Genomic DNA, 23,531 nt, shown 5'->3' on the forward strand with positions numbered 1-23,531 from the left:
ATAAATTAATCTTGGAGACTTTCTCTTATGCCAGAGGGTGGTGGAGGATTGGGTTGAATCTGCTAGGTCTCCCAAATTTACAGCCTGAGATGGGGATTTCAGCTTGGATCTGGTTTAAATTGGCAGTTTCCAATGATTTACCCTTCCTGCTGCAAATCCTCCTGTGTCATTTCTCAGCCCCCCTAGGAGGAACATTTTGCTAGAGATCAGTGAGCTGCAGTGTGATGGAAGAGCCAGGAAAGTTCAGTCCCACTGATGGAAAATTCAGTCTGGATCCAACCCTTCAACCTATCTCAATGTCAGCTCTGAGAGCGAACCAAAGCACCATATCCCAAGCCATATGCTATAATGCTACCTTAGCAGCGTCTAGAGGCGGGCAGGAGTGAGGAAAGAGCTGAAAAAGATACTGTGACAAGGGGAATGGGGTTCCTGCCAGTGGATTTTGCTCACTTTTCCTGGATGTGGTGTTGCTGTTTCAGGCCGTTTTTAATGGATTGTTACTTTCAGGGGGATCGTTCTAACAGAGGGTTTGTAGCTGTGATTAGGAAATGGCTGCAACCTGCGGCTGGTTCCCCAAATGATGGAGAAACCTGACAGACTCAGGAGGTGGGGATGGATTTCCTTGCCAGCTGCACCTAGTGAAAGAGCTACTTCAGCTTGGAAGGGGAAAGTTTGGTCAAGACAGGAAAACGTGCAGGTGCCAGGAAAGCTATGAATAAAGGAAAGGAGGCAAAAGGTCACATTCCCAGAATCCCTCAATGACTTGCCAGAACTTAGAGGCGTTATTTGACTGCCTCTCCCACAAAAAGAACCTAGAAAAAACCCATCCCATTATTAGGGGAGGCCACAGAGCTGAAGCAAAAAAGAAAAAAAGGGGTTTATTTTGGGATGATTATTCACATTTTTGAGAACAGAAACACATTTTCACTCTGGAAAAGAAGAGTGCTTCCGGAAAACTATTTGTCTCAGATCCATAGATGCTTGAGGGGATACAATCTGTTTATTACTGGGTCAATTTTTCCTGGGATGTCTACAAACAGTTTTTCCATGCTAGAGGTATTGCTATACCATCCTGTACCTAATGCAAAATCTGCTTGTGCTATTTCCAACAGGGCTGGTGTCAACATACCCTGTGGTGGGCAGCTGCAAAAGCCCTAGGCCTCTGGCAGACCTCATTGCCACCAACCTCCCACCATCTGCCCTGCCCTGGAATGACCATTGGGCGAAGAAATGGCAAATGCAGTTCAATGTAGCAAAATGCAAAGTGATGCACATAGGGGCAAAAAATCCAAACTTCACATACATGCTACAAGGGCCAGGGGGCATTCATTGAAAATGCTGGGGGGAAGAATTAGGACTAATAAAAGGGAACACTTCTTCACGCAACATGTGATTGGTCTTTGGAATATGCTGTCACAGGAGGTGGTGATGGCCACTAACCTGGATAGCTTTAAAAAGGGCTTGGACAGATTTATGGAGGAGAAGTCGATCTATGGCTATCAATCTTGATCCTCCTTGATCTCAGATTGCAAATGCCTTAGCAGACCAGGTGCTCAGGAGCAGCAGCAGCAGCAGAAGGCCATTGCTTTCACATCCTTTATGTGAGCTCCCAAAGGCACCTGGTGGGCCACTGCAAGTATCAGAGTGCTGGACTAGATGGACTCTGGTCTGATCCAGCAGGCTAGTTCTTATGTTCTTAAGGAAAATAAGAACATGCTTAGGGCCTCCAGTAAAGAGGGCCCCGTAGAGTCCCCCCCCCAGTGCCGGATTTAATGCTGCAGCTGAACGAGGGCCCATAAAAAGGGCCCCCCACAATAAATGAAATAATAATAATAATAATAATAATAATAATAATAATAATAATAATAATAATAATAATAATAATAATAATAATAATAATAAAAACTATAGTATTGAAAAGGTTAATAATATATTTTAATCTTGGAAGGTGAATCATAAATCTTTTCGGTGTTTACGGTCTCTAAAGGCCCTTAATTTGACCCTGCACATTCCTCTCCTTCTGCCCGCCCCCTCCACACCTGTTCTTGAGCACAGCACTATTTGAGCTCCCAGCTAAACATTTTGCCCGGCATCACTGGAGAAGAGTGTGCCAGTGATGCACAGCAGAAGTGCTTCTGTCAGCCATAATGGCAGCCCCCCCCCACACACATACAGTTGCACATGCTGCTCATGGCCACCTGAGGGGGATACAGGCAGTGTGAACAGCTGCGTTTGTGAGTGGTGGGAAGACTTATAAGGAAGGGAAGGACATATAGCCAGCAAAGAGGTACATGGATGGGGGTGGAAAGGGAGGTGTTAGTGGGGGGCCTGGTGACAGTTAGGCAAACGGCTCCCACAACCTGGAACTGACCCTGAGTCTTCCACTGTCTACAGGGCTATTATACGGGGACTCTATTAAAGATGCAGTTAGTGGTGTCAGGGCCCCAATCTGGATGGTCTGATTTATCTTTCAAAGTGCTGAGGGAATGAGAGAAGGCAATATAATCTTGGTTTAGCCTGCCACAATCCTCCTGCCCCCCTCTTTATCTGCCCTCCTCCCCGGTCAGTTGAGGGTCATATCTGGGAGAGGCCTAGTTTGAATCTGCACAGTCGCTTACCTTGACATCATGTCTCTGAGCGACTTCCAAGATCCCTTCAGCTTCTTCAGTTCAGTCTGGATATGTGCAACCCCCTCCGGAGAGGAATTTTCCTCTACCAACTGCCCATGGGCCTCAATGAAGTGCAACTGGATCTCTTTAGCTGGAAACTCCGCTTGCAGTTTCTGAAATTCCGGAGAGGAGAACTGTGTTACTTTGTTGTGGCAAAATGGAAGAGGAGCTTTGTGAAGCCTAAAAGACTACACATTTGGTTGTTCTAGAAGAAGCTTTTGTGTGTGTAAGAATATCCACCATCAGATGCATCTCTCTTCCTATCTTTCTTGACATTAAAATGCTGTTTGCGAAAAAGTTGTAACATGAATTTGCCTTCATTATCCCAACAGAGGAAATTAATGGAACTTTTTTCTGTGTTTTCATTCCTTCAGAAACAGCAAAGTGATAGCATGGAATGTTTAGAGCGAGCTGGAATTCCTCCCACCCCTGTGGCTTGACTTCATAGTGAGGGAGAAAGAAATACTAACAACCTTTTTGGTAATATCCACAGTATTCGTGCTCCTCTATTCAATTATATTATCAACAAAACATAAAAAGTTTCCAGTCTCAGAATATTATTCACTACATTTGTGTAACTTTTTAAAGTGTCTGATAAGCAATGAGAAACTAAGTGTAAACTAAAGTCGGAAACCAATCCAAACAAAAACTAAATCAGCAGCGCCCATGATGTCCACAGAAAATTATGTTGGGGGACATTTTAAAAATTGCGCATGAGGGTTTTTGCAGATTATTTAAACCCAGATTCATACTGTCAATCACAATGAATGTAGTAAATCACAATGTAGAAAATTATACAAATGTAGTAAATCACAATGAAGTCCTATCATAACCCTTAGTACTTAGCTCTAATTAACTCATCCCATAAGCATAAGCATAAGCATAAGCATAAGCATAAGCATTTTATTGTCATTGTGCACGCACAACGAAATTTACAGCAGCATTCCTCGATGCACACAATTTCAGTGGGAGTTCAGTGGGACTAAACCCACTTATACATAGGATCACATAAATACTCCAACAGAGAGAGAGAGAGAGAGAGAGAGAGTGGGTGTATGCATGAATGCATGTATGTATATGCCTCCTTTTTTTCTTACTGACAGAAGACAAAAAAACCCTAAACAAGAGATGTTCTCTGGGTCAGTGTCCCTGTCTCCTACTAGGAAGAAAGAGAGGAAGGAGATTACGGGGACTCTATTAAAGTATTTAGGTTAGCTTATGCATAAATGGGTTTTTGTAACTGTAATCTTAAAGATGTACACTTAAATATTAGAGACTGGAAACAAGTTGGATGAATTAAACCCTATATAGTGCGGTCTAATGACACTTTTTCTAACTTTGTTAGAATTTTACTATGTTGCAGGGATTCCTTAATTTCATTGCATCTAAATCTTGTCTTTGTTCCACCATGGAACTCAAGAATGTGATCATGAAGGTTTCCAGGTGGCCTTCCACCCAATCTCCAGACTTACATCAGTCTGGTCTCAATAAAGCCCAACAGGGATGGGCGGGATATAAATCTAAAAATGAAATGAAATGAAATAAAGGGATCGGATGCTGTGTTTTCTGACTGCACCCTGAAAATCCTACATATAGCTGAGCTATACAAGTCTTCATTTGTAACTACTTTTTATTTTTATTTAGACTTCATGTATACCATTCACATGGTGTCCTTTCCTCAACAGGGACCCCAGAGAACTTACAGTGTTCTCCTTGCCTCCATTTTATCATTACGACAGCCTCGAGAAGTAAGTTAAGCTGAAAGAGAGTGACTGGCCCAAAGTCACCCAGCATGCTTCCCTGTAAGAGCGGGGATTCGAATCTGGGGCTCCTTCTGCACATGCAGAATAACACCCTTTCAATCCACTTTCACAATTGTTTGCAAGTGGATTTTGCTATTCCGCACAGTAAAATCCTGTTGCCAAGTGCATTGAAAGTGGATTGAAAGGGCATTATTCTGCATGTACGGAAGGGGCCTGGGTCTCCCAAATCCTACCCTGATACTCTAACCAGCTCACCATGCCAGCACTCTCCCTCTCACTGCACAGCCCACCAATGGTGAATGTTTGCTACCTCCATATCAGAAGCTCTGTTGTTTGTCTTCCATTCCCCGCTGACATCACGGTAAGATTCCAGTTTCTGCCTAGTCGCTGAAAGCCATTGTTGGAGGTCGAGCAATTTGTCATTAAACGTCCAGTGTTCCTGCACATGTAGCTGACCCTCAGCAATCCTGGTCTGAAAGTGACACCAGGAAAGACCAAATGACACCAGCAACGAAAGCAAGCAACAGTTTTAAAATTCTGGGAACTTTGGGATCAGTAGCGAATGATATAGTAATAAATATCCAAAACCAGCTGCATTGGCCCATGCAAAATCCAGAAGGAGAAACAAAATCTACACAGTATGTTCTATTAGGACCAACCAAAACTACAGAAAACCCTGGGCAAGCTTTTGTGCTCTTTATAACTCTTCTTTGGTCTAGATGTTAGGGAAAAAAATTAAAATGAAGGAGGAAAAAAGCAAATTTTCTAGGACAATAACTTAGGGTCCTGCCTTGTCTGCCTTTTGTGTTACATGCTGACAAAAGCAGAGTTTAATGGCTGGAGGTTCTAGATTGCAGCATTTGCATTCTGGGCAGAAAAAGAAAACAATGGAAGGTCAATGACACCAAAGGGTAGATGGCTGCACCCAGGTCTGACCGAGCTGAGGACAACACGAAGGTGTTGAATGAAACAAATTCCTTGTTATCCTTACAAGCTGATAATGGCAACACTGAAGTTTTAATTTGATGTATTTTAATTCATGGGTTTAATTAGGTTTTTATTTATGCATATTGGTATTCCATAAGCTGCCTGAGGCATTGGGGAAAAGTGTGATATAAATATAAGTAAATAAGCATATAAGCAGAAGCTGTTGAATTAGAGTAGAGGTCTTCTGTATAACACTTGAACCTTGATAATATAAACAATATAAATATAATCTCAGCAAGCTGCAAAAGCTCCAAACCCCTGCATGTTTAAATCTGGCCACATGGTGGTGCTTTATGAATATAAATGGACAGTTCTGCTTCATGCATTTCTTGAAGCAGGTTGCAGACGAGAAAAGAGAACCCCAATGAATTAAAAATCCTATTTCTCATGTGCTGCTTGGCTTGCTTTCTCATTTCTCAGGACCAAAGACTAATGCCATTCTCCATCTATAGTTCTAGGACTGTATAGAGGTCCCCAATAAAATATCATATTGCGACTGTGTCTGAACGTCATCAGCAAAGTTTGCTCGAGCCTGCTGAGTGCAATGACTGCTCATAAGCCTTGTGGCAACTTCACTGATTGTGCAGCAGGTGAAAGGAACTGTGCATGGCGTACAGTGCTCAAGAGCAAGGATTGTCCTGTTGATCTGACACCATAAGAACATAAGAACATAAGAACTAGCCTGCTGGATCAGACCAGAGTCCATCTAGTCCAGCACTCTGCTACTCGCAGTGGCCCACCAGGTGCCTTTGGGAGCTCACATGCAGGATGTGAAAGCAATGGCCTTCTGCTGCTGCTGCTCCTGAGCACCATCTCCCTCAATAGCGAGCCATGTGACAGAATACACAGCTGTACTTCATCTGCCTTTGTTACCCTATCTAGCCCACAAGGCACTTCAGCTGGAGTCACTCAAGACACATAGCAGCTCATGGCTTTCAAAGCAGGCCTAAGAAGTGTCCCTGAGAACCAGGTTTATGGTCAGGCTCTGCAGGACCTTGGAGAGTTCCAAGAGAAGTTGACCTGCAACAGTCCACAACTTATTTGAGGGTTCTTATTATTTTATTGTCCTGGCCTGGATGGCCCTGATCTCACCAAATCTTTGACGGTAAGTAGGGTTGGCTATGTCTAGTGTTTGGTTGGGATACCACCAAGGAAGTCCAGTGTTGTGATGTAGAGACAGGCAATGGCAAACCTCCTCTGAATGTCTCTTGCCTTGAAAGCCCCATGGGGTTCCAATAAGTAGGCTGCAACTTGACAGCACTTTCTTCAACCTCCACTTATCCACAAGCTGGAATCCTGCACCCACCAGTACATTTTGCAAACAATTGGAAGAAGCCATGCTCTTCCTCAGACGGTGCCCAAGGAGAATGAACAGTTCTTGGGAGGTTCTTTTCAGACCCCTCCTTTCTGGATCTGAAGCTACTGATTTGTTTTTATCTGTACTGAGGCCTCCAAGGAGTTTCAATTAAGATTTGAAGTCTGGAGTGTTTTGAAGTTGTGAAGTTTCCTGGGAGGTGGTTCTAGTTTGGAGACTGGTGGGATCTCCAATTTAAAGGTACTTCATGCCCAAGGAGGCATAGTACAGCCCAAGCTCATCATATCTCAGAAGCTAAGCAGGGTCAGTACTTGGAAGGGAGACAACCGACTCTGTGCCAACAATAGCAATGGCAAGCCACCTCTGCTTCTCACTTGTCTTGAACGTTCTTTGCTGGGGTGGCCATTAGTCAGCTGCAACTTGACAGCACTTTATACATGCCACACCCCAAATGGCCAAACCAGCATGCAATGCACATTCTTAAGAAGATTTCTGCCACCTCCCCATTGGAGAGGGGCTGTGGCTCAGCGGTAGAGTTTCTGCTTTGCTTGCAGAAGGCCCTGGGTTCAATCCTCGGCAGCTCCATGTAAAAGGACAGACCAGTAGCCTGACTCAGTATAAGGCCGTTCACATCAGTGCTTTTAAAAATGTCCTCCACAGCAAAGCTGTTTGACATTCACAGCAATCTACATCCCTTGCAAAATCAGGCTTCTAAGCTGGCATTGAATTTTATCATCTTTAGAACTGGGAAAACCCTAATGCAAGCATGTTGATGCCTGTGGTTTTTTTTAAAGGGAGTTTATAGTTTTATTCCCCACTAACAAATCACTTGAGCCCAAATTGATTCTTGGCACTGGAGCCATTCATTTTTCGCTATTATTACCATTTTTTCTGCAGCAAACTGTCCTGATGATCTAGCACTAAGATCTTCCACACAATAATACATAAACGCACAATCGATGCCTGAAGTGATGAAAAGGAAAAACCACAGAAACACAAATGTGGATTTTTGTCTCCTCGGGCATCAGCAGTTTTTTTGGCACCCAATGAAAATGTTCAGACTTCACAAAACATTGTCCTATTCAGATTGCCTTGTTAAGCACACTTGCTTGGGAGTAAGCACAACTGAACTCAATTGGTCTTACCTCTGAGTAAACATGAGTCATGATGCTGATAAGAGAAAGATGCCAGAATGAACCACTGAGCACAGTGAAAACTAGAAAAACAACAGGTTATCAGACCCACAGAAAAAGGAGAACTGGTGTCCACCTTCTTTTCTCTGCACACATCAATTTTGCCTCTCCTTTTAAGGAGTCCTGAGTAAGGGAGCAGCATCCCTTTCACAAGAGGCCAGCACACGTGAGGGAAAGACTTGAAGGAACTGGCAGACGGGTTCAACTGCCTTGACTTCTAGGACTGAGAAAGGAAGAAGTCAACTACGTGGCTTGCAAATCTTCACCAATTCCCCGAGTTACCTCCAGAGACCTCTTCAGCATCTGATAGTCTGAAGAAAGCAGCTTTATTTTATGCATCTGAGCTGGGTTGGACTGGGCCCCCTTTTCCAGTTCTTCCAATTGAATGGCACACTCAGCTGTTTCTTCTTGGATGGCCTGTGGGAGAAGATCACATGTTTCATAATGACATAGAAAACAAGGCAAAGGTTGATGTACAAAATAGGAGAAAATATTTTTATTCAGTGAAAATTCCAAAGGCTTTTTGCCCAAGAGAGCCAGCGTGGGGTAGTGGTTAAGAACAGGTGGATTCTAATCTGGAAAACCTGGTTCGATTCCCCACTCCTCCACCTGAATGGCAGAGGCTTTTGTGGTGAACTAGATGTGTTTCTGCAATCCTACATTCCTGCAGGGTGACCTTGGGTTAGTCACAGTTCTTCAGAACTCTCTCAGCCCCACCTACCTTAGAAGGTGTTTGTTGTGGGGAGAGGAAGGGAAAGGAACTTGTAAGCCACCTTGAGTCTCCTTACAGGAGAGAAAGGTGGAGCATAAATCCAAACTCTTCTCTTCTTCTTCAGGGGAACCTGTTAGTCTTGCAGTGGTTTTTCCAAGAAGAGTAGAAGATCAGTAGCCATAATGACCCATAAAAGTCACCACCCAAGACTCCACTACAGGTCCTAAAGCCTCCAAAGATCTCAAGCAGAATGTTTTCCAATCCTGTTATCTGAAGGCTAAACCTGATGAGACACTGATCAGTGATCCCAACATTTAAAAACAACAACAACATTATCATTTGACTCTCAGAAGCTTATACCACAACAATCTTATAAATCTCTAAGGTGCCATTGGACTCAAATCTAGCTGTTCTACTGCAAACAAAAATGGCTTCCCTCTGACATTATCTTTATGAAAAAGTGTTTTTGTTAAGAAACTACAGCACATCCAAAATATAACTTAAGCTGCAAGCCTTTCAGAGTGGGAACATGGCCTTTACTCTGTAAAGAGCCCTGAACAAGTAGTATGCTGCAATGTTAGTAGCAATAATAGGTCTAGCGGGCAAAGTTCTACTGCCTGGATAGAGCTCCAGAGACATGATTACAACAAGACCTGGAATTAGGTTCTGTTCCCCTACTACACCATTCTCAGCATCTCTTCTGATGGGCTCCCTTGCCTGGTGCTACTGCAATTGCTGTGAAGGAATAGTTTTATTCTGGACACTCCAGGGACACCTGTGCTCCAATGTGTTCCGATTCCCAGATGTATATGATTTTTCATGTGCTCCGATTCCCAGCTGTATATGATTTTTCATTATTTAGATTGACTCTTTGGGGAAAGAAATGCATTAGGGGGAAAAAGATGAAGGAAGCTGCTCCGGACCCATGAGTTGTAAGTCAAAGGAAGAAAGAAAGAAAGAAAGAAAGAAAGAAAGAAAGAAAGAAAGAAAGAAAGAAAGAAAGAAAGAAAGAAAGAAAGAAAGAAAGAAAGAAAGAAAGAAAGAAAGAAAGAAAGAAAGAAAGAGTGAATTGCAGTCTCTTACCTGCAGTCTCTGCAGTCGGGATTGTTTACTCAACAGATCAGGCAACGGTTCTTTCTCGGCATCTAAACTGGCTTTGATACTGGACAGTTTCTTCTGCAAGGCTTTAAAGACGGTATCGAAGTCGAGATGCTGAGATGCCAGTGCCTAGGCAAAGAGAGGAAAACATCATGTCTTTCATATCACTCCCAACTATATGACTCACTGGGCTTGTTTCCACAGCCCAAACCCACAAACAGATGTCTGAGCTAATCAACCTCTGCACAACAGAAGGTTTTGGATCTGAAAATCCAGAAATAATCTATTGGCTTAGTGGTTGACTCTGGAAGATCCTCACCTGCAACCTGCTTTTCCTTTGGAGCAGCCCTTTGTGAATGTGCTCTCTTTCTTTTGTGGCATCAGCTGCCTCAGTCAGCAGAGATTTTGCCCTCTCTTCATCAAAGATGCTATTCAGGAAATCCTTTTTCAGCTGTAACATCAGGAGTTGATCCTTAAAGCGGGAGCTTTCAGCCAAAAATTCCTGTAGAGAAGAACAAATTAGTGATTACTATAAGTTTCAAACTGCTTTCCCAATTGGTTGTTGTGGGTTTTCCAGACTGTGTGGCCGTGGTCTGGTGGATCTTGTTCCTAACGTTTCACCTGCATCTGTGGCTGGCTTCTTCAGAGGTGTATCACAGAGGGAAGTCTGTTACACTGCGTCCAAACAGACTTCCCTCTGTGATACACCTCTGAAGATGCCAGCCACAGATGCAGGTGAAACTTTAGGAACAAGATCTACCTGACCATGGCCACACAGCCCAGAGAACCCACAACAACCAGTTGAATCCGGCCACGAAAGCCTTCAACAATACACTGCTTTCCCAATGATCTTGGGAAGGAGGGTCCCTTGAAAGCTTGGAAAAGAGCAGTAATGGCAGAGAGGTTTCCTTGAATATCAACTTGCCTGCCACTACCCATCTCTCTTCAAAATATGCAGCAGGCATGACCCATTGATTGCACTGTAACATTCATGCTGCATTCACAAGCATCCATAGTGAAACTCAACAGGTTTGGCCAACATTACACAAGTGTTTAGTGCACTTCCTAGAACCTGTCCCTAAATCCTCTAGAGTTTGCAGTGGTTTCCTGGAAACGTGGGAGCTGTAACATATAAAGCCCTTGAGAACCAAGGAATAAATTTCAGGGCATTTAAACATTTTTTAAATAGCACCCATAAGATCATGATCATTGTGTGTGGGGATCTCCCTTTTCCTTCTCCAGTATGTTCCTGCCCTCTGTCCCTCAAAGCTACTATCTGCCCCAATGAACAAGAGAACACAACTTGTATATTTGCCATAATAGGGCAAATAAAAGTTCTTAGCAGAGGAGCCTGGGAAACATCTGAGGTCATGAAAATGGCACAGGGGAAGTGTAAAAATCTCCTTTCCTCCCCATCTCATAGTCCTGTCTAACCTGTTCCCCCGCCTTCAGCAGCTCCTATTTACCAATATACAGGTCTTGGGTTGACTAAGTGATGTGGAAAGAAATAGAAAGCTGGAAACTCACTTATTTATGGTGACAAAGATTTGATGTGAGGAATAAAAACCATGGGAAAAATATTTATTGAGCAATCAAATGTTCCACTTGATTTCCAAGAATGCCACTCAAAGCAGAGTTACACCCTTCCATGCCCATTGAAATCAATGGTCTTGGAAGGGTGCAACTCTGTTCAAGATTGTACTGTACATTTTAAGTGACATTAAACAGAAATTGCATCATGATAAGCCAGGGCAAGTGTGCCAGGTGCATAAATATCCAGGCTGCTGGCTTTAAAAAGTGCTTCTCTTGATGCAGGGTCACCTTTCCATATCATTGGTAGGGGGGATTGCTTGTGGACTTTCCAATTTTTGAGGTGAAATGGGTTAGGACTTTAGTCTAGGCCTTCTCCATGATAGCCTCTGCACTGGTTATTTTGCCATTTCCAGCAGGTGGAGAATTGTGGGGCATAGTCAACATCCTCTTCCATACTTACTTGGAAAATAATAATTGGGCAGTAGGTCCTGAGTTGCTAGGCAACCACTGTTAAGGGCTACCTCACACCCCTTCTTCTAGCGCAGTGTTTCCCAACCTTTTCGAGGTCAGGGTACCCTTGACCTCACTCTTCATATCTCACGGTACCCCTGCCGCCACCCTCCACCTTCCCCTCCCATTGCCCCTGCTTGCCACACCCCCCACCTTCCCCTCCCAGGGGTGAAGGGAAGCACTGGGGGGGGGGGGGAGGGTGGCTGCTGACCTTGTGGCTGGCCCTGCCCCATGGGCCAGCTCCATGTCCTTGCTGGCGCCGGTGGGAGACACCCACAAAAAATAGAGAGGGGGCAAGGCCGGTAGTGTTGCAAAGCGGTAGACACCTATCCTGGGACATGCTCACGGCACCCCAGGGTACCACGGAACCCTGGTTGAGAATGGCTGTTCTAGTGTCTACAAAATAGACATTCAAGGATGCAGAAGGATGTAGCAATTGCTTAACTTTGTGTCTTCATCCTGCACTGCCCAAAGACTTTGAAATATGTAAATCTACCCTTCCTAAAAATGAACATTTTGTGAGTTAAAAAATAAAGGTTATGTCCTCTAGGGACAGAGATCCCTTGGGGATGTTTCGACAGCTGTCAAAATGCATGTACCGGTATCAGCAAAAAAAGATTTATTTATTTTTTTGCATGGACAACTTTAGACTTTCTAGCATTGTGGAGATTCACTGTCACCTCGATCTGAAGCAAGAAAGCATCTGTCAGGGTTGGATCAGAAATATTTGCCGTGGTGTCCAGCAGTCTTTGAGCTGATGGTTTCCACAGCTGGAACTCCCTGAGAGGATTTTGAAAGCGCTGCCTCAGTTCTGTCTCAGTCTCCGTGCTCATTTTAAACGTCTTTCCCTTCAGGCTGTAAGAATGGATAGACAAAACTATGAAGTTGAAACCTGAGGAGAGAAGAAAATCCCACTCCTTCGCTAGAGTTTGTCTCCATAGCTTGCTCTCAGAAGACAAAGGACCTCAAGCTTTACTTCATGTACACCCCATCTTCCTGCCTCAGGGCAGCTGCTTCTGCCAGTCAAATGATCAACAAAACCTTTTTTTAGATACCAAGATAGACATTCATGTCTAGTGCACCTGCCAAGGAGAATTATCAAAGATAAAACTGGCCTTGTAACTGTGACTCTGAAACAACCTTTAAAAACTTCTCATAACTGATATATCTTCCAGCTAGAAGAATAACAAGCAAACGTACTGGTCATGAGGGCACAATTCAGCAAATTTTAGCTGTAATGCTGTTGCACTGCAATCCCTGCTTACCTGGTTTGTAAACTGAGTTTGTAAAGCACATGATGTTTGGATGTATTACAAAAAGCACAAATGAAAATGGGTATTCCTATTTACATATTGGGTTGGATATAGCAGTACATGTTCTTAACGCTGTTCCATTTGTACAAGAGCTAGCAGAACGGCTGCAGCAACACAGAGCTCTCATATAATTTTTAATGAAATAGCACTGGAGCTCCAAAATCAGCTTGTGTTTCAAAGCTTTTGCCTGTGTGGATCATAAAATGCTACGACTGGTTTTAAAGGAAATGGGTATGCCACAATATCTGATTGTTTTGATGTGTAGCCTGTACTCTGGACAAGAAGCTAGTGTTAGGATAGAATATGGACAAACAGAATGGTTTCCTGTTGGCAAAGGTGTCAGACAAGGTTATATTTTATCCCCCTCTCTCTTCAATTCATATGCAAAATATATCATAAGGAAAGCTGGATTAGATTTAGATGAAGGTAGCGCAAAAACTGGTGGGAGGAGCATCAACAATTTGAGATATTCTGATGACACCACATTACTGGCAGAAAATAGTGAAAATCTGAAACAACTACTGACAAAGATTAAAGCAGAAAGTGCCAAAGCAAGATTGCAGCTGGACATCAAGAAGAAGAAGAAGAAGAAGAAGAGAGTTTTGGATTTATATCCCCCCTTTCTCTCCTGTAGGAGACTCAAAGGGGCTTACAATCTCCTTGCCCTTCCCCCCTCACAACAAACACCCTGTAAGGTAGGTGGAGATGAGAGCTCCGAGAAGCTGTGACTAGCCCAAGGTCACCCAGCTGGCACGTGTGGGAGTGTGGGAGTGTACAGGCTAATCTGAATTCCCCAGATAAGCCTCCACAGCTCAGGTGGCAGAGCGGAGAATCAAACCCGGTTCCTCCAGATTAGATACACGAGCTCTTAACCTCCTATGCCACTGCAAGACAAACATAATGATTACTGGGGAATTATACAACTGAAATTATTCAAGATTTTCTATTCCTTGGCTCCATCATCAACCAAAAGGGAGTCTGCAACCAGGAAATCAGAAGAAAACTGAGTATTCCCTGAGGTATATGTGTGCCTGTCTGTCTCCTGAAGATGCAAACAAACCAAGAGGAAATGTAAAGATTAACATAGGTAAAGAATTTGCTCTCTAAGACTGCAAACTGTACTTAAAATTAGTCAAAGTGGTTTCTGGGTTGGCAAAAGATGGTTCTTTTAACTGGAGAAGCTGGGGGTTGAATCTGGCACCTTCTGCATGCGAAGCAGAGGTGCCACCACTTAGCCACACCCTCCCCCATGCTGACAGATACACACGTGCAACAGTGTTTTGCATTGGATCTGTGTCGTAGGAGTTTTTACAGAGCAGGGATGGAATCAACTAGAGATAGTCAATATCGTTGCTCTCTTCTTTTCCGAGCCATGAAAAGTGGCATGATTTAGGCATCCTAGCCCTGGAAACATATCGTGTGTTTTGTGGCGGCCGCCCTGATAAACAGCATTCATCTACCAGGTGGCATCAGCTTGATAGAAAGGAAGCCACGTCTATCTGAAACACTCCAAAGCTTTTGTTTCTAGATGCTTCAAGAAGTCAGATTGATTTTTCTTTGTTGGATTTTTTGAAGTTCCAAATTAATTATCTCTCTCTGCCTTGCAAGCACTGTTAGAACCTGAAAACCAAATGAGATGAGACACCAGGAATTCCATGAATGGAGCTTCCAACAGCTTTTTTAAAAAATCAATTTTCAGCTGTGGGGAGGGCAATTACTAGTGCAAGGGGAGAAAGGTGGATTAAACCTTCCCTTCTACACCGTCCCTCCAACCAAAAATGGCTGCAGAGAGATGCTATTTGGCCTGCTGTGACAAACATATAGTTAGCTGGCAGAGGGCCGAGGGGCACTGGGCGCCCTCCCCCTGTGGGGTGTGTGGTAAGGGCATGGTGGGGGCGTTCTGGGGCGGGATGGGGATGGAGGACGCACCAGTGCACCGGGAGCTTTCCCCCCCCTTGCTACGCCTCTGTTAGCTGATAGAGGTATGGCTTGACCTTCAGCCTCACTCAGGAAATAGACCGTTCTCAGCTGCCAGCAGCTACAAGGGCTAAAAGGCCATTCGAGAAGCATTTTCCAGACACTAATAATTACTGGGGAAACATTGTTAGAAGAAGACAAGGAGGAGGAGTGGTTTGGATTTATACCCTGCTTTTTTCTACCACAAGGAGTCTCAAAGCGGCTTTACAAAGTCCTTCCCTTCTTTTCCTCACAGCAGGTGGACTGTGATGTAGGCGGGGCTGACAAAGTTCTTGAGAACTGTAACTGGCCCAAGGTCACCCAGCAGGCTTCACATGGAGGAGCAGGGAAACAAATCCAGTTCACCAGATTAGAGTCTGCCACTCATGCCGAGGAATGGGGAATCAAACCCAGTTCTCCAGATTAGAGTCCACCCCTCTTAACTATTACACCACACTGAATCAAAGAGAAGAATGACATTAGCTCAGTTGTGAGTTCTGCCATTCAGTCTTCAAGTTCTGCCACAAGGCTTTGTAAGGTTGCCGCTCCCTTCAAACAAAGTCAAGCTGGAACGAGCCACCAGTAGTTGCCTCTGCTGTGGCAAATTTTCAAGCCTTCCATTCTTGCTGTTCATCACTGGAAAGCGTCCCAGTTTTGTTTCTATAATCTGAATGGCTGGTTCCCTCATAATGAACTATTTAATTAACACAAACCTCTTTCAGCTTGCCAGCACGGCCTGTATTTGACACAAGAAAGATGGTTCTTCCGACGCAAACAGAACGTGACCTTGTTATTGCTCTCCTGACGATTTTTTCTCCAAGTCTACAAAAGGTTTGGCTATAGGCACTTCGCTTCCTGATTTCAGTTGGCCTGGAAGCAGAAATCTTTTGCCAAAGCTCAGAATGTGTGAGAGCGCAGACAAGAAAGAGAGAGAGAGAGAGGCAGAATTTGCCTCAGTTTGAAAGTAAGCAGGAAGAGATAGGATAGGCTTATTCAGAGGGGAAGGAATCCATTCAAACAAACTTGGAGGCTATGTGGCATACATGTAATAAAGCAACGAAATATGGGATTTACTATTCATGATGAGATGGAAAAGGTAATGAAAGTTAAGTTTGAATTAGATCCTAAAAGAATGTCATTAAACATTTTGCCAACTAATGTACCAAAGTGTATAATTGATTGTTTAAGTATATGGCGATTGCGGCTAGAATTGCATTTGCAGCAATGGAAAGCGGGGCAACGTCCAGATTTTACAGACTGTATGAACAAACTAACAGAATATGTAATAACAATGGCAAAGTTAATATTTCTGATACATACTAGACCGCCTACAGTATTTAGAAAGAAACAGAGTGTCTTTTTGGACTATATAGATCAGTGATAGCGAACCGTTTAGAGACCGAGTGCCAGGGGTGGAGCAAGAGGAAACTGCACCCGGGACACGAGTGCGCCCCCCGTCCCTGCCATGCCTCTGTCCGCCCCCGCCCTGCAATGCCCCAAAACACCGCCGCCACACCCCCGGAACGCCCTTGCCACGTCCGTGCAGGAGTGCATGCCCAGTGCATCATGCACCCCTCACCCCTTTGGCACTATGCCACTGTCGAATGCCCAAACTGGGGTGACGGCATGCGTGCCCACAAAGAGGGCTCTGAGTGCCACCTCTGGCACGTGTGCCATAAGTTTGGCACCTCTGATATAGATCAAGGTCTGGAACAATAAGTGACCACAATGGTCATATGGATAATGTTATATGTAGATCCTTTTAGGTTTGAGAATTTTAAATAATTGATGATGTAAGTTTTAGATACTGACAGCTTTAAGTAAGCTCCACACACTGCTCTTTTTGGTAATAATGTTATTTTTAATTCTTCATATTCTTTATAAAATAAAATTTTAAAAAACTTGGGAGAAGAGGACCATGAGTGGGCAAACAACAATTCATTTCTGCTTCTGCTGCTCCCTGCATAGCATTTGGCTCTGCACTTGAAAAGCAAGGACCAAATCACTGGCAATTTCACACATAAGCGTGGATAGTCTACCAAATCTCAACAACTGGCTTTAAAGGCATTTTCTCAAAGAGTGAGCTGGCTGAAGACTAGTACAATCCTATCTTCCATAAGAAGCAGCTTGATCTATTTCCTAGCCTGAAATTCGTAGCCCTTTGAAGTCCATTGAACTCAGTGGGCTAATGTATGTTACCAGTTTATTTTATTACATTTTTAGGCTGCCCTTCCCCTTGTGGGCTCAGGGTGGCTTACAACATATAAAAATCACAAATTAAAAACCATTAGGTTGTAAAACATTCCCCAATTTAGGCTGAAGCCATTAATGGACCAATAGCCAGATGGTGACAGCATATTTTTACAGTAATAAACCAAACCTTGTTAAAAACTCTACAGGGGGGGACCATGCTAAAACTTCTCTGAGGGGATAGAAAAGAGGGACGCCACTTTGACGATATCTCGGTGGATGATATCCCAATTGGCCATGCCACCAGGGGCTGATGGGAACTATAATTTATATAATGGGCGGTATAAAAGTCAAACAAATAAACAAATAATAATAATAATAATAATAATAATAATAATAATAATAATAATAATAATAATAATAATTTGTTTATTTAATAATAATAATAATAATAATAATAATAATAATAATAATAATAATAATAATAATAATAATAATAATAATAATAATAATAATAATAATAATAATAATAATAATAATCCCCCCAAAGGGCACTACCTTGGTGTGGTGGTGGGGCTTGTGTGCTCCAATGAGTCAGAGGGCTGTGCTGGAGGGCCACCCAAACCAGAGAGGCCTCTGATGAGAAGCCAGACTAAATGTGCCCAAAACCCAAAACCATGGTGAAGACAAGAAAAAAAGAAACTTTTATACCCGGATCGGTCGTTAAGCCCGGGTCCAACAAGGACCCCGGCGTCTAGTGCTGGAGAGTACCTGGGCACTTGGCGGAAAAGCTGGGCCTACAAGGACTCAGGATCTTCTTCAGCTGAGCAACCAGAGGCTTGCGAAGACTGCCCAGGACTACTGGAGGAGTACCGAACAAACTGTGTCCGAAAAAAAATATTCGTGTGCAGAGAATAGAGAAATTATGGCTTTGCTACTACATAAATCAAACCCATCAAAAAAGAGGATACCTCAAGCAGATGTACCAGAGTCTGGAAAAGAACTTCACCCAGACACAGAAATTACTGAGCAAAGACTTGCTGATCAAAGCAGATATATTAAGAAAGGAACAAAGTTTTTAGTGCACTAGAGCTAGCAGAAATCCAGCTTGAGAAAGCACAAGACAATGGTATTGAAAACATACCAAAAGGGAACACTCAAAAGAAATTCAACAAAATTGGCAACAATTCAAGGGATTGCAAGAGACAGAGGAGGAAGAGGAGGAAGAAACAACAATCATCACACCTCCAAAGGAGCCAAACCCAAACAACCCAAAGTTCCCACAATTGACAAAAAAAAGCAAGAAGAACTGATGCAGAAGATCCTAGAACACACTGCAAAGGCAATACAAGCACGAACGTGACAAGATTGCCACCATTGAAGATTGTTCCAAGGAAGGATCTGCTCCAGATTCACTTTGGAAAGGATGCAAACAAGGTCATTGCTGGAATCCAAAACAATGTCACTGCATGGAAACAAAACCAGCTCTATGTACAGCACTGCAGTAGTGAGTACTAAAGAGCTAGAGGTAAAGATTCATCACCCAGAAAGAAGGAGCCGAAAATAGGTACTCCAAAGTGGAAAAATCAGACTGGGAAGAAAAAATCAGCAAACTACGCATCAGATGCCAGCAAACTGAAAAAGCACATGAAAGGAGAAGAAGCTGAAAAATGACAAAAATCTTCAAAGCAGACCCTAGTTAAGAGGTACCACCTGGACAAGAGGAAACTCAGTAATGGGAGGCACATAGAGGTGGTCAAACAACAGATAGTGGCAGTTTCAAAGAAGATTGCAAGATTCGAAGCTAAGGGTTGCTCAATTCAAGCAGAATCAACTTCTTTCTACTCCAACCCAGAAGCGATTCTACCAGGAATGTAAGTGTGGAGATGTGAAAACGAAACACAGGAGAGCCAGACAGAGAACAAACGATTGAGTTCTGGAGAGAAACATTTGGGACAGCCCAAAGAACTACAGCCAAAATGCAAGTTGGGCCAAAGATGTGGAGGCTGAACTGAGCAGCAAACAACATGGACAACCTGGTAATAACAAATCTCAAAATGGTTGGAAAAACTTGAGCAAAAAAAAGGTGAGAAAGAACTGGACTGCCCCGAAGGCAGTGATGAACTACATGGATTCTGGCTGGAAAAGAAACTGGACCAACTTGCATGAAAGAATTGCCCAACAGTTGAATCAGGTGCTTGCAAACAGGCCAGAATTGAAGGAATGGATGACAACCGAGGGAAAAAGCGTTTCCTGATAATGAAAGACCAAGAAAAGGGAGCAATCCCTAGCAATTACAGGCCAATCACTTGCCTACCAGCAACCTTTAAGCTTTTACTGGCATATTAGCTGATGCAATACAAGACCACCTGGAAGGAAAGAACTTTGCTGCCCCAGGAGAACAAAAAAAAGGAAACCAAATCGAAACAGTAGGGGGAACAAAAGATCAACTGCTCATAGATAAAATGATCGCTTGAGAATTGCAAAGAAGAAGGAAAACCAACTTGCATGTAGCTTGGCAGTTTGATTACAGGGGAAAGCGATTCGATTCACTGCCACACAGTTGGATACTTCATTGCCACTGGAGATAATTGGAGTCAGTGAAAACATCAAAGAAATTGGTCAAAGAATGCAATGCACACTTGGAAAAGCAAGAATTAATAGTCAATGGAGCAGGAATAGGGGAAATCAACATCCGAAGGGGAATATTCCAAGGAGACTCCCCGTCCCCACTACTCTTCATCATTGCTATGATTCCGCTCTCTATAATTCTGAAGAAAACAGGTCAAGGATATCAGACAGCAAGAAGAAACTCACCAAAAAATTTCACACCTTCTATACATGGATGACCTAAAAGCTCTATATATGGAAAATCAAAAGCAGAGATTGAGTCACTACTGAACACAGTGAGAGTCTTTAGCACTGACATTGCAATGGATTTTGGACTCTGACAAGTGTGGCAACTTTGGAACTCAGTAAAGGTAAACTTGCAACATGCTGAAGGTGTGAATATGCCAAATGACATAGAAATAAAGAGCTTACCAGTGAATAGAAAGCTACAAATACTTGGGGATACTGCAAGCAGAGAACATCAAGCATGCAGAAGTCAAAGGCGCAATTAGGAAGGAATCTTAGAAGGGTAAGAAAAATTTTGAAATCAAGAAGTTAAATGGAGGAAATACAAATAAAGGCGAAAATTAATAGCTTAGGCATGGTGCCTGTACAGTAACGCTACTACTGCTGGCATAATTAACTGGACACAAGCCGAATTGGACATCCCTGGACAGAAAAAACAAGGGAGAGAAAATTATGACCATCAATGCAGAGCACTGCATCTACAAGAAGTGATGTAGAGCAGACTCTTACCTAGCAAGGTCGAGAAGGAGGAAGAGGACTGCTCCACATCAAGCAATCAGTAGAGGAAGAGAAAAGAGGCCTCGAAAGAATACATCCAAGAGAAGTCAAGAGCCAGCATTGAAAGAAGGAATCCACAAGGCTGAGATGCTGAAAGCCAAAGAAGTCAAAAAGAGTATAGAGTCCAACAGTTTAAAAACATATGAGAAAGGAGCAGTGGCTAAACAAAGCCACTCCATGGGCAGATACTTTAAGAACATTGAAGGGAAGGTTAGACAGCAAGAAACATTGAGGAGTGGCCTTCAGAAGGGGAACTCTAAAAGGAAGGAAACTGAAGGCCTGATTTTTTGCTGCCCAGGAGCAAGCATTACAGGACAAAATGCAATAGAGACCACGAATCGAAAAAAGTCTTACAATGACCCCAAAGAAGTGCCGTCTCTGCAAACAGGGGTGATGAAACTGTGGAGCACATCATCTGCTGTTGTAAGAAAATAGCCCAAACTTGTGTGACTATCTTGAGCGTCACAATAGGCTAGCAGCAATGAGATTGCACTGGAACCTTTGCAAAAGTATGGCCTGCCCTGTAGCAAGACCTGAGTGCAGAGCACAAGCCAGAGAAGACCACAGAAAATGAAGAAGCAAAAAATACTCTGGGACTTTAGAATACAAACAGGACAGACACCTTGCACACAACACCCCAGACATAACAGTGATAAGAGAAAAAAAAAGCATGTTTTGGATCATAGATGTTTGCTGTGCCAGTTGACTTAGCAAGGGAATTGAGAAAGGACAAAGAGAGCTGGAAAAGGATCACAAAATACAAGGACCTACAAATTGAAGTCGAACGATTGTGGCAGAAAAGAACAACAGTAATCCCACTAGTAGTCGGTGCTCTAGGAGGAATCCCAAGAAATCTTGAAAAACATCTGGAAAGCCTAAACTTGGACAGAACATCAGTCCACATGCTGCAGAAAGCAGCACTTCTAGGAACTGCACACATTCTACGCAAATACCTCTAATATCCTAGGTCCTTGGGAAGGACTCGATATTCAGAGATGAATTCCAGACACTTGTGCTGTGTTGTTATGTGTATAATAATAATAATTATTATTATTATTATTTATGAACATCTGAAGCGCCAGAGTTGGACACCTCTGCCTTAACCAAAGGTCTGGTGGAACAGTTCCATCTTGCAGACTCTGGTCGACTGCATCATGTCCTTCAGGGCCCTGGGTTCCGTAAGAAGGCTGCAACTCTGCACAGGATTGAGCTGAGGGTCTCTGAAACATTGTTTTCTACCCTACATCTTAAATAAACCTTCTCTATATGGTAATTGTGAGTTGGTTGGGTCCTCTGAGAAGAGTGGATGCTTATAAACAAAAGGCTGCCAAGTGGAGGCAGCATGAAGGCGCAAAAAGAGATTTCCATCTACTTGTAGCAGTAAAATCCACAGAAGAGTCAAAAGGGGGCTCTAGATGCTCTTTTGGCTTGCCTTTGCTCTCTCTCATGACATAGACTAATACCCAGACTATGACAGAGACAGACCAATAAAGAAAGTCACCACCAGGGATGGGGTGATTTTTAACACGCTGCCGCCAGCCAGCCAGCCCCCCACCCCCCACCCACCCCCGCCGCCATTTGCCGTGACAGCTGCCGTTTCCTGCTTCTCTGGTAAGGCCATTTAAAGAGTCTTCTGAAAAACAGCCACAACTAAAGTTAATAAATTTAACATTACTACCCACCTGGTTGATGTTATTTTTATAGCAGGCAGATAAATCTAAAACACGCTCTTATTTGCATTGTTTCCATATCACCCGAGTCATCTAATTCCTCTGATGTTGCTTATTTTAAATCATTGCCCTCCTCCCGACTGGAAAATACCTTTGATATTCCCGGATTGCACATATCACACTGTCCGACAGAGGCTGCATGTCCTGTGAAAACCTGAACAGCTCCTTAAGTTGAGTCTTCAGCCTCTCGACCTTGGATTCTTCTTCTGCAAGGGCTGCTGTTGTTCCCTTCAATGCAAAAATGCAGCCATTAAATACATAGTAAAACAGTTCTTCTGGTATATATTTTCATACTGGCTCTAAAGGAAAGACTGCGAGCTATTTTACTGTTCGTCTTCTCACCTGGTAATATTTTGTCATCCACTTAATCCAAACTATAGTACATTCACTTTTAAGACCCAGATTTCCAACAAGAGTGAAATAGTTTACCAAACTGAGAAAAAGTGCTGGTCTAGGACTTGGACCCCTTCCACATGTGTAGAATAATGCGCTTTCAGTCCACTTTCTGTGCACTTTGTAGCTGGATTTTACTGTGCGAAATAGCAAAATCCACTTGCAAATAATTGTGAAAGTGGATTGAAAGTGCATTATTCTGCATGTGCAGAAGGGACCTTGGGGAGCAAATTCTGCTCCTCCTCCCCAAGTTCTGAAGTTCATTGAGTGACCTTGGCCTAGTCACTATCACTGAGACTAATACATAAACACACATAGAACTGCTATTCACTGAACCAAATCATTGGTCCATCCAGGTCAGTACTGTCAATTCAGACAACAGCAGCTCTCCAGGGGCTCAGACTGAGGTCTTTCACATCACCTATACCTGATCCTTTGAAATGGAGATGCTGGAGATTGAATCTGGGACCTTCCACCTGCCAAGCAGATGCTCTACCTCTGAGCCACATCATCTCTCACTACTTCTTCCTCAGTGGTTTACTGCACAGATCCACTAGAAGGGGGAAAATCATGAATTCCCTGCTAAGTTCTTCAGCAAAAGAATAGCTGTTTTTACAGATGAATCAGAAGGGCATAGGTCAGAGGAAAAACAAAATGCAGTGAATGGGAGATATATGCTAACAATGGCAAATGCTTGTTCTAATGCCTTCATCTGCACATTTAAGGATATATTTCAATATACTAAACGTACACAG

At 43.2% G+C, this 23,531-nt stretch overlaps 1 protein-coding gene and 1 non-coding gene across 3 annotated transcripts in view; one reads left to right on the forward strand and one right to left on the reverse strand.

Moving 5' to 3' along the window:
* SYNE3 (spectrin repeat containing nuclear envelope family member 3) overlaps positions 1-23,531 on the reverse strand; it is a 100,738-nt gene that overhangs the window by 21,014 nt on the left and 56,193 nt on the right. For both annotated transcript variants that reach the window (XM_048486345.1, XM_048486342.1), the window contains 7 exons: positions 22,475-22,611; positions 12,461-12,635; positions 10,057-10,239; positions 9,723-9,866; positions 8,210-8,344; positions 4,743-4,904; positions 2,619-2,782 (listed from right to left, as the gene is read on the reverse strand). In XM_048486345.1, the coding sequence (XP_048342302.1) occupies positions 2,619-2,782; positions 4,743-4,904; positions 8,210-8,344; positions 9,723-9,866; positions 10,057-10,239; positions 12,461-12,635; positions 22,475-22,611 (1,100 nt within the window). The remainder of the gene's footprint in view (positions 1-2,618; positions 2,783-4,742; positions 4,905-8,209; positions 8,345-9,722; positions 9,867-10,056; positions 10,240-12,460; positions 12,636-22,474; positions 22,612-23,531) is intronic.
* Positions 7,248-7,319, forward strand: TRNAA-UGC. Its single transcript has one exon. It is a non-coding gene; the product is annotated as a tRNA-Ala (tRNA).

Source organism: Sphaerodactylus townsendi, linkage group LG02, assembly GCF_021028975.2.
Source record: "Sphaerodactylus townsendi isolate TG3544 linkage group LG02, MPM_Stown_v2.3, whole genome shotgun sequence".
Classification (NCBI taxonomy): domain Eukaryota; kingdom Metazoa; phylum Chordata; class Lepidosauria; order Squamata; family Sphaerodactylidae; genus Sphaerodactylus; species Sphaerodactylus townsendi.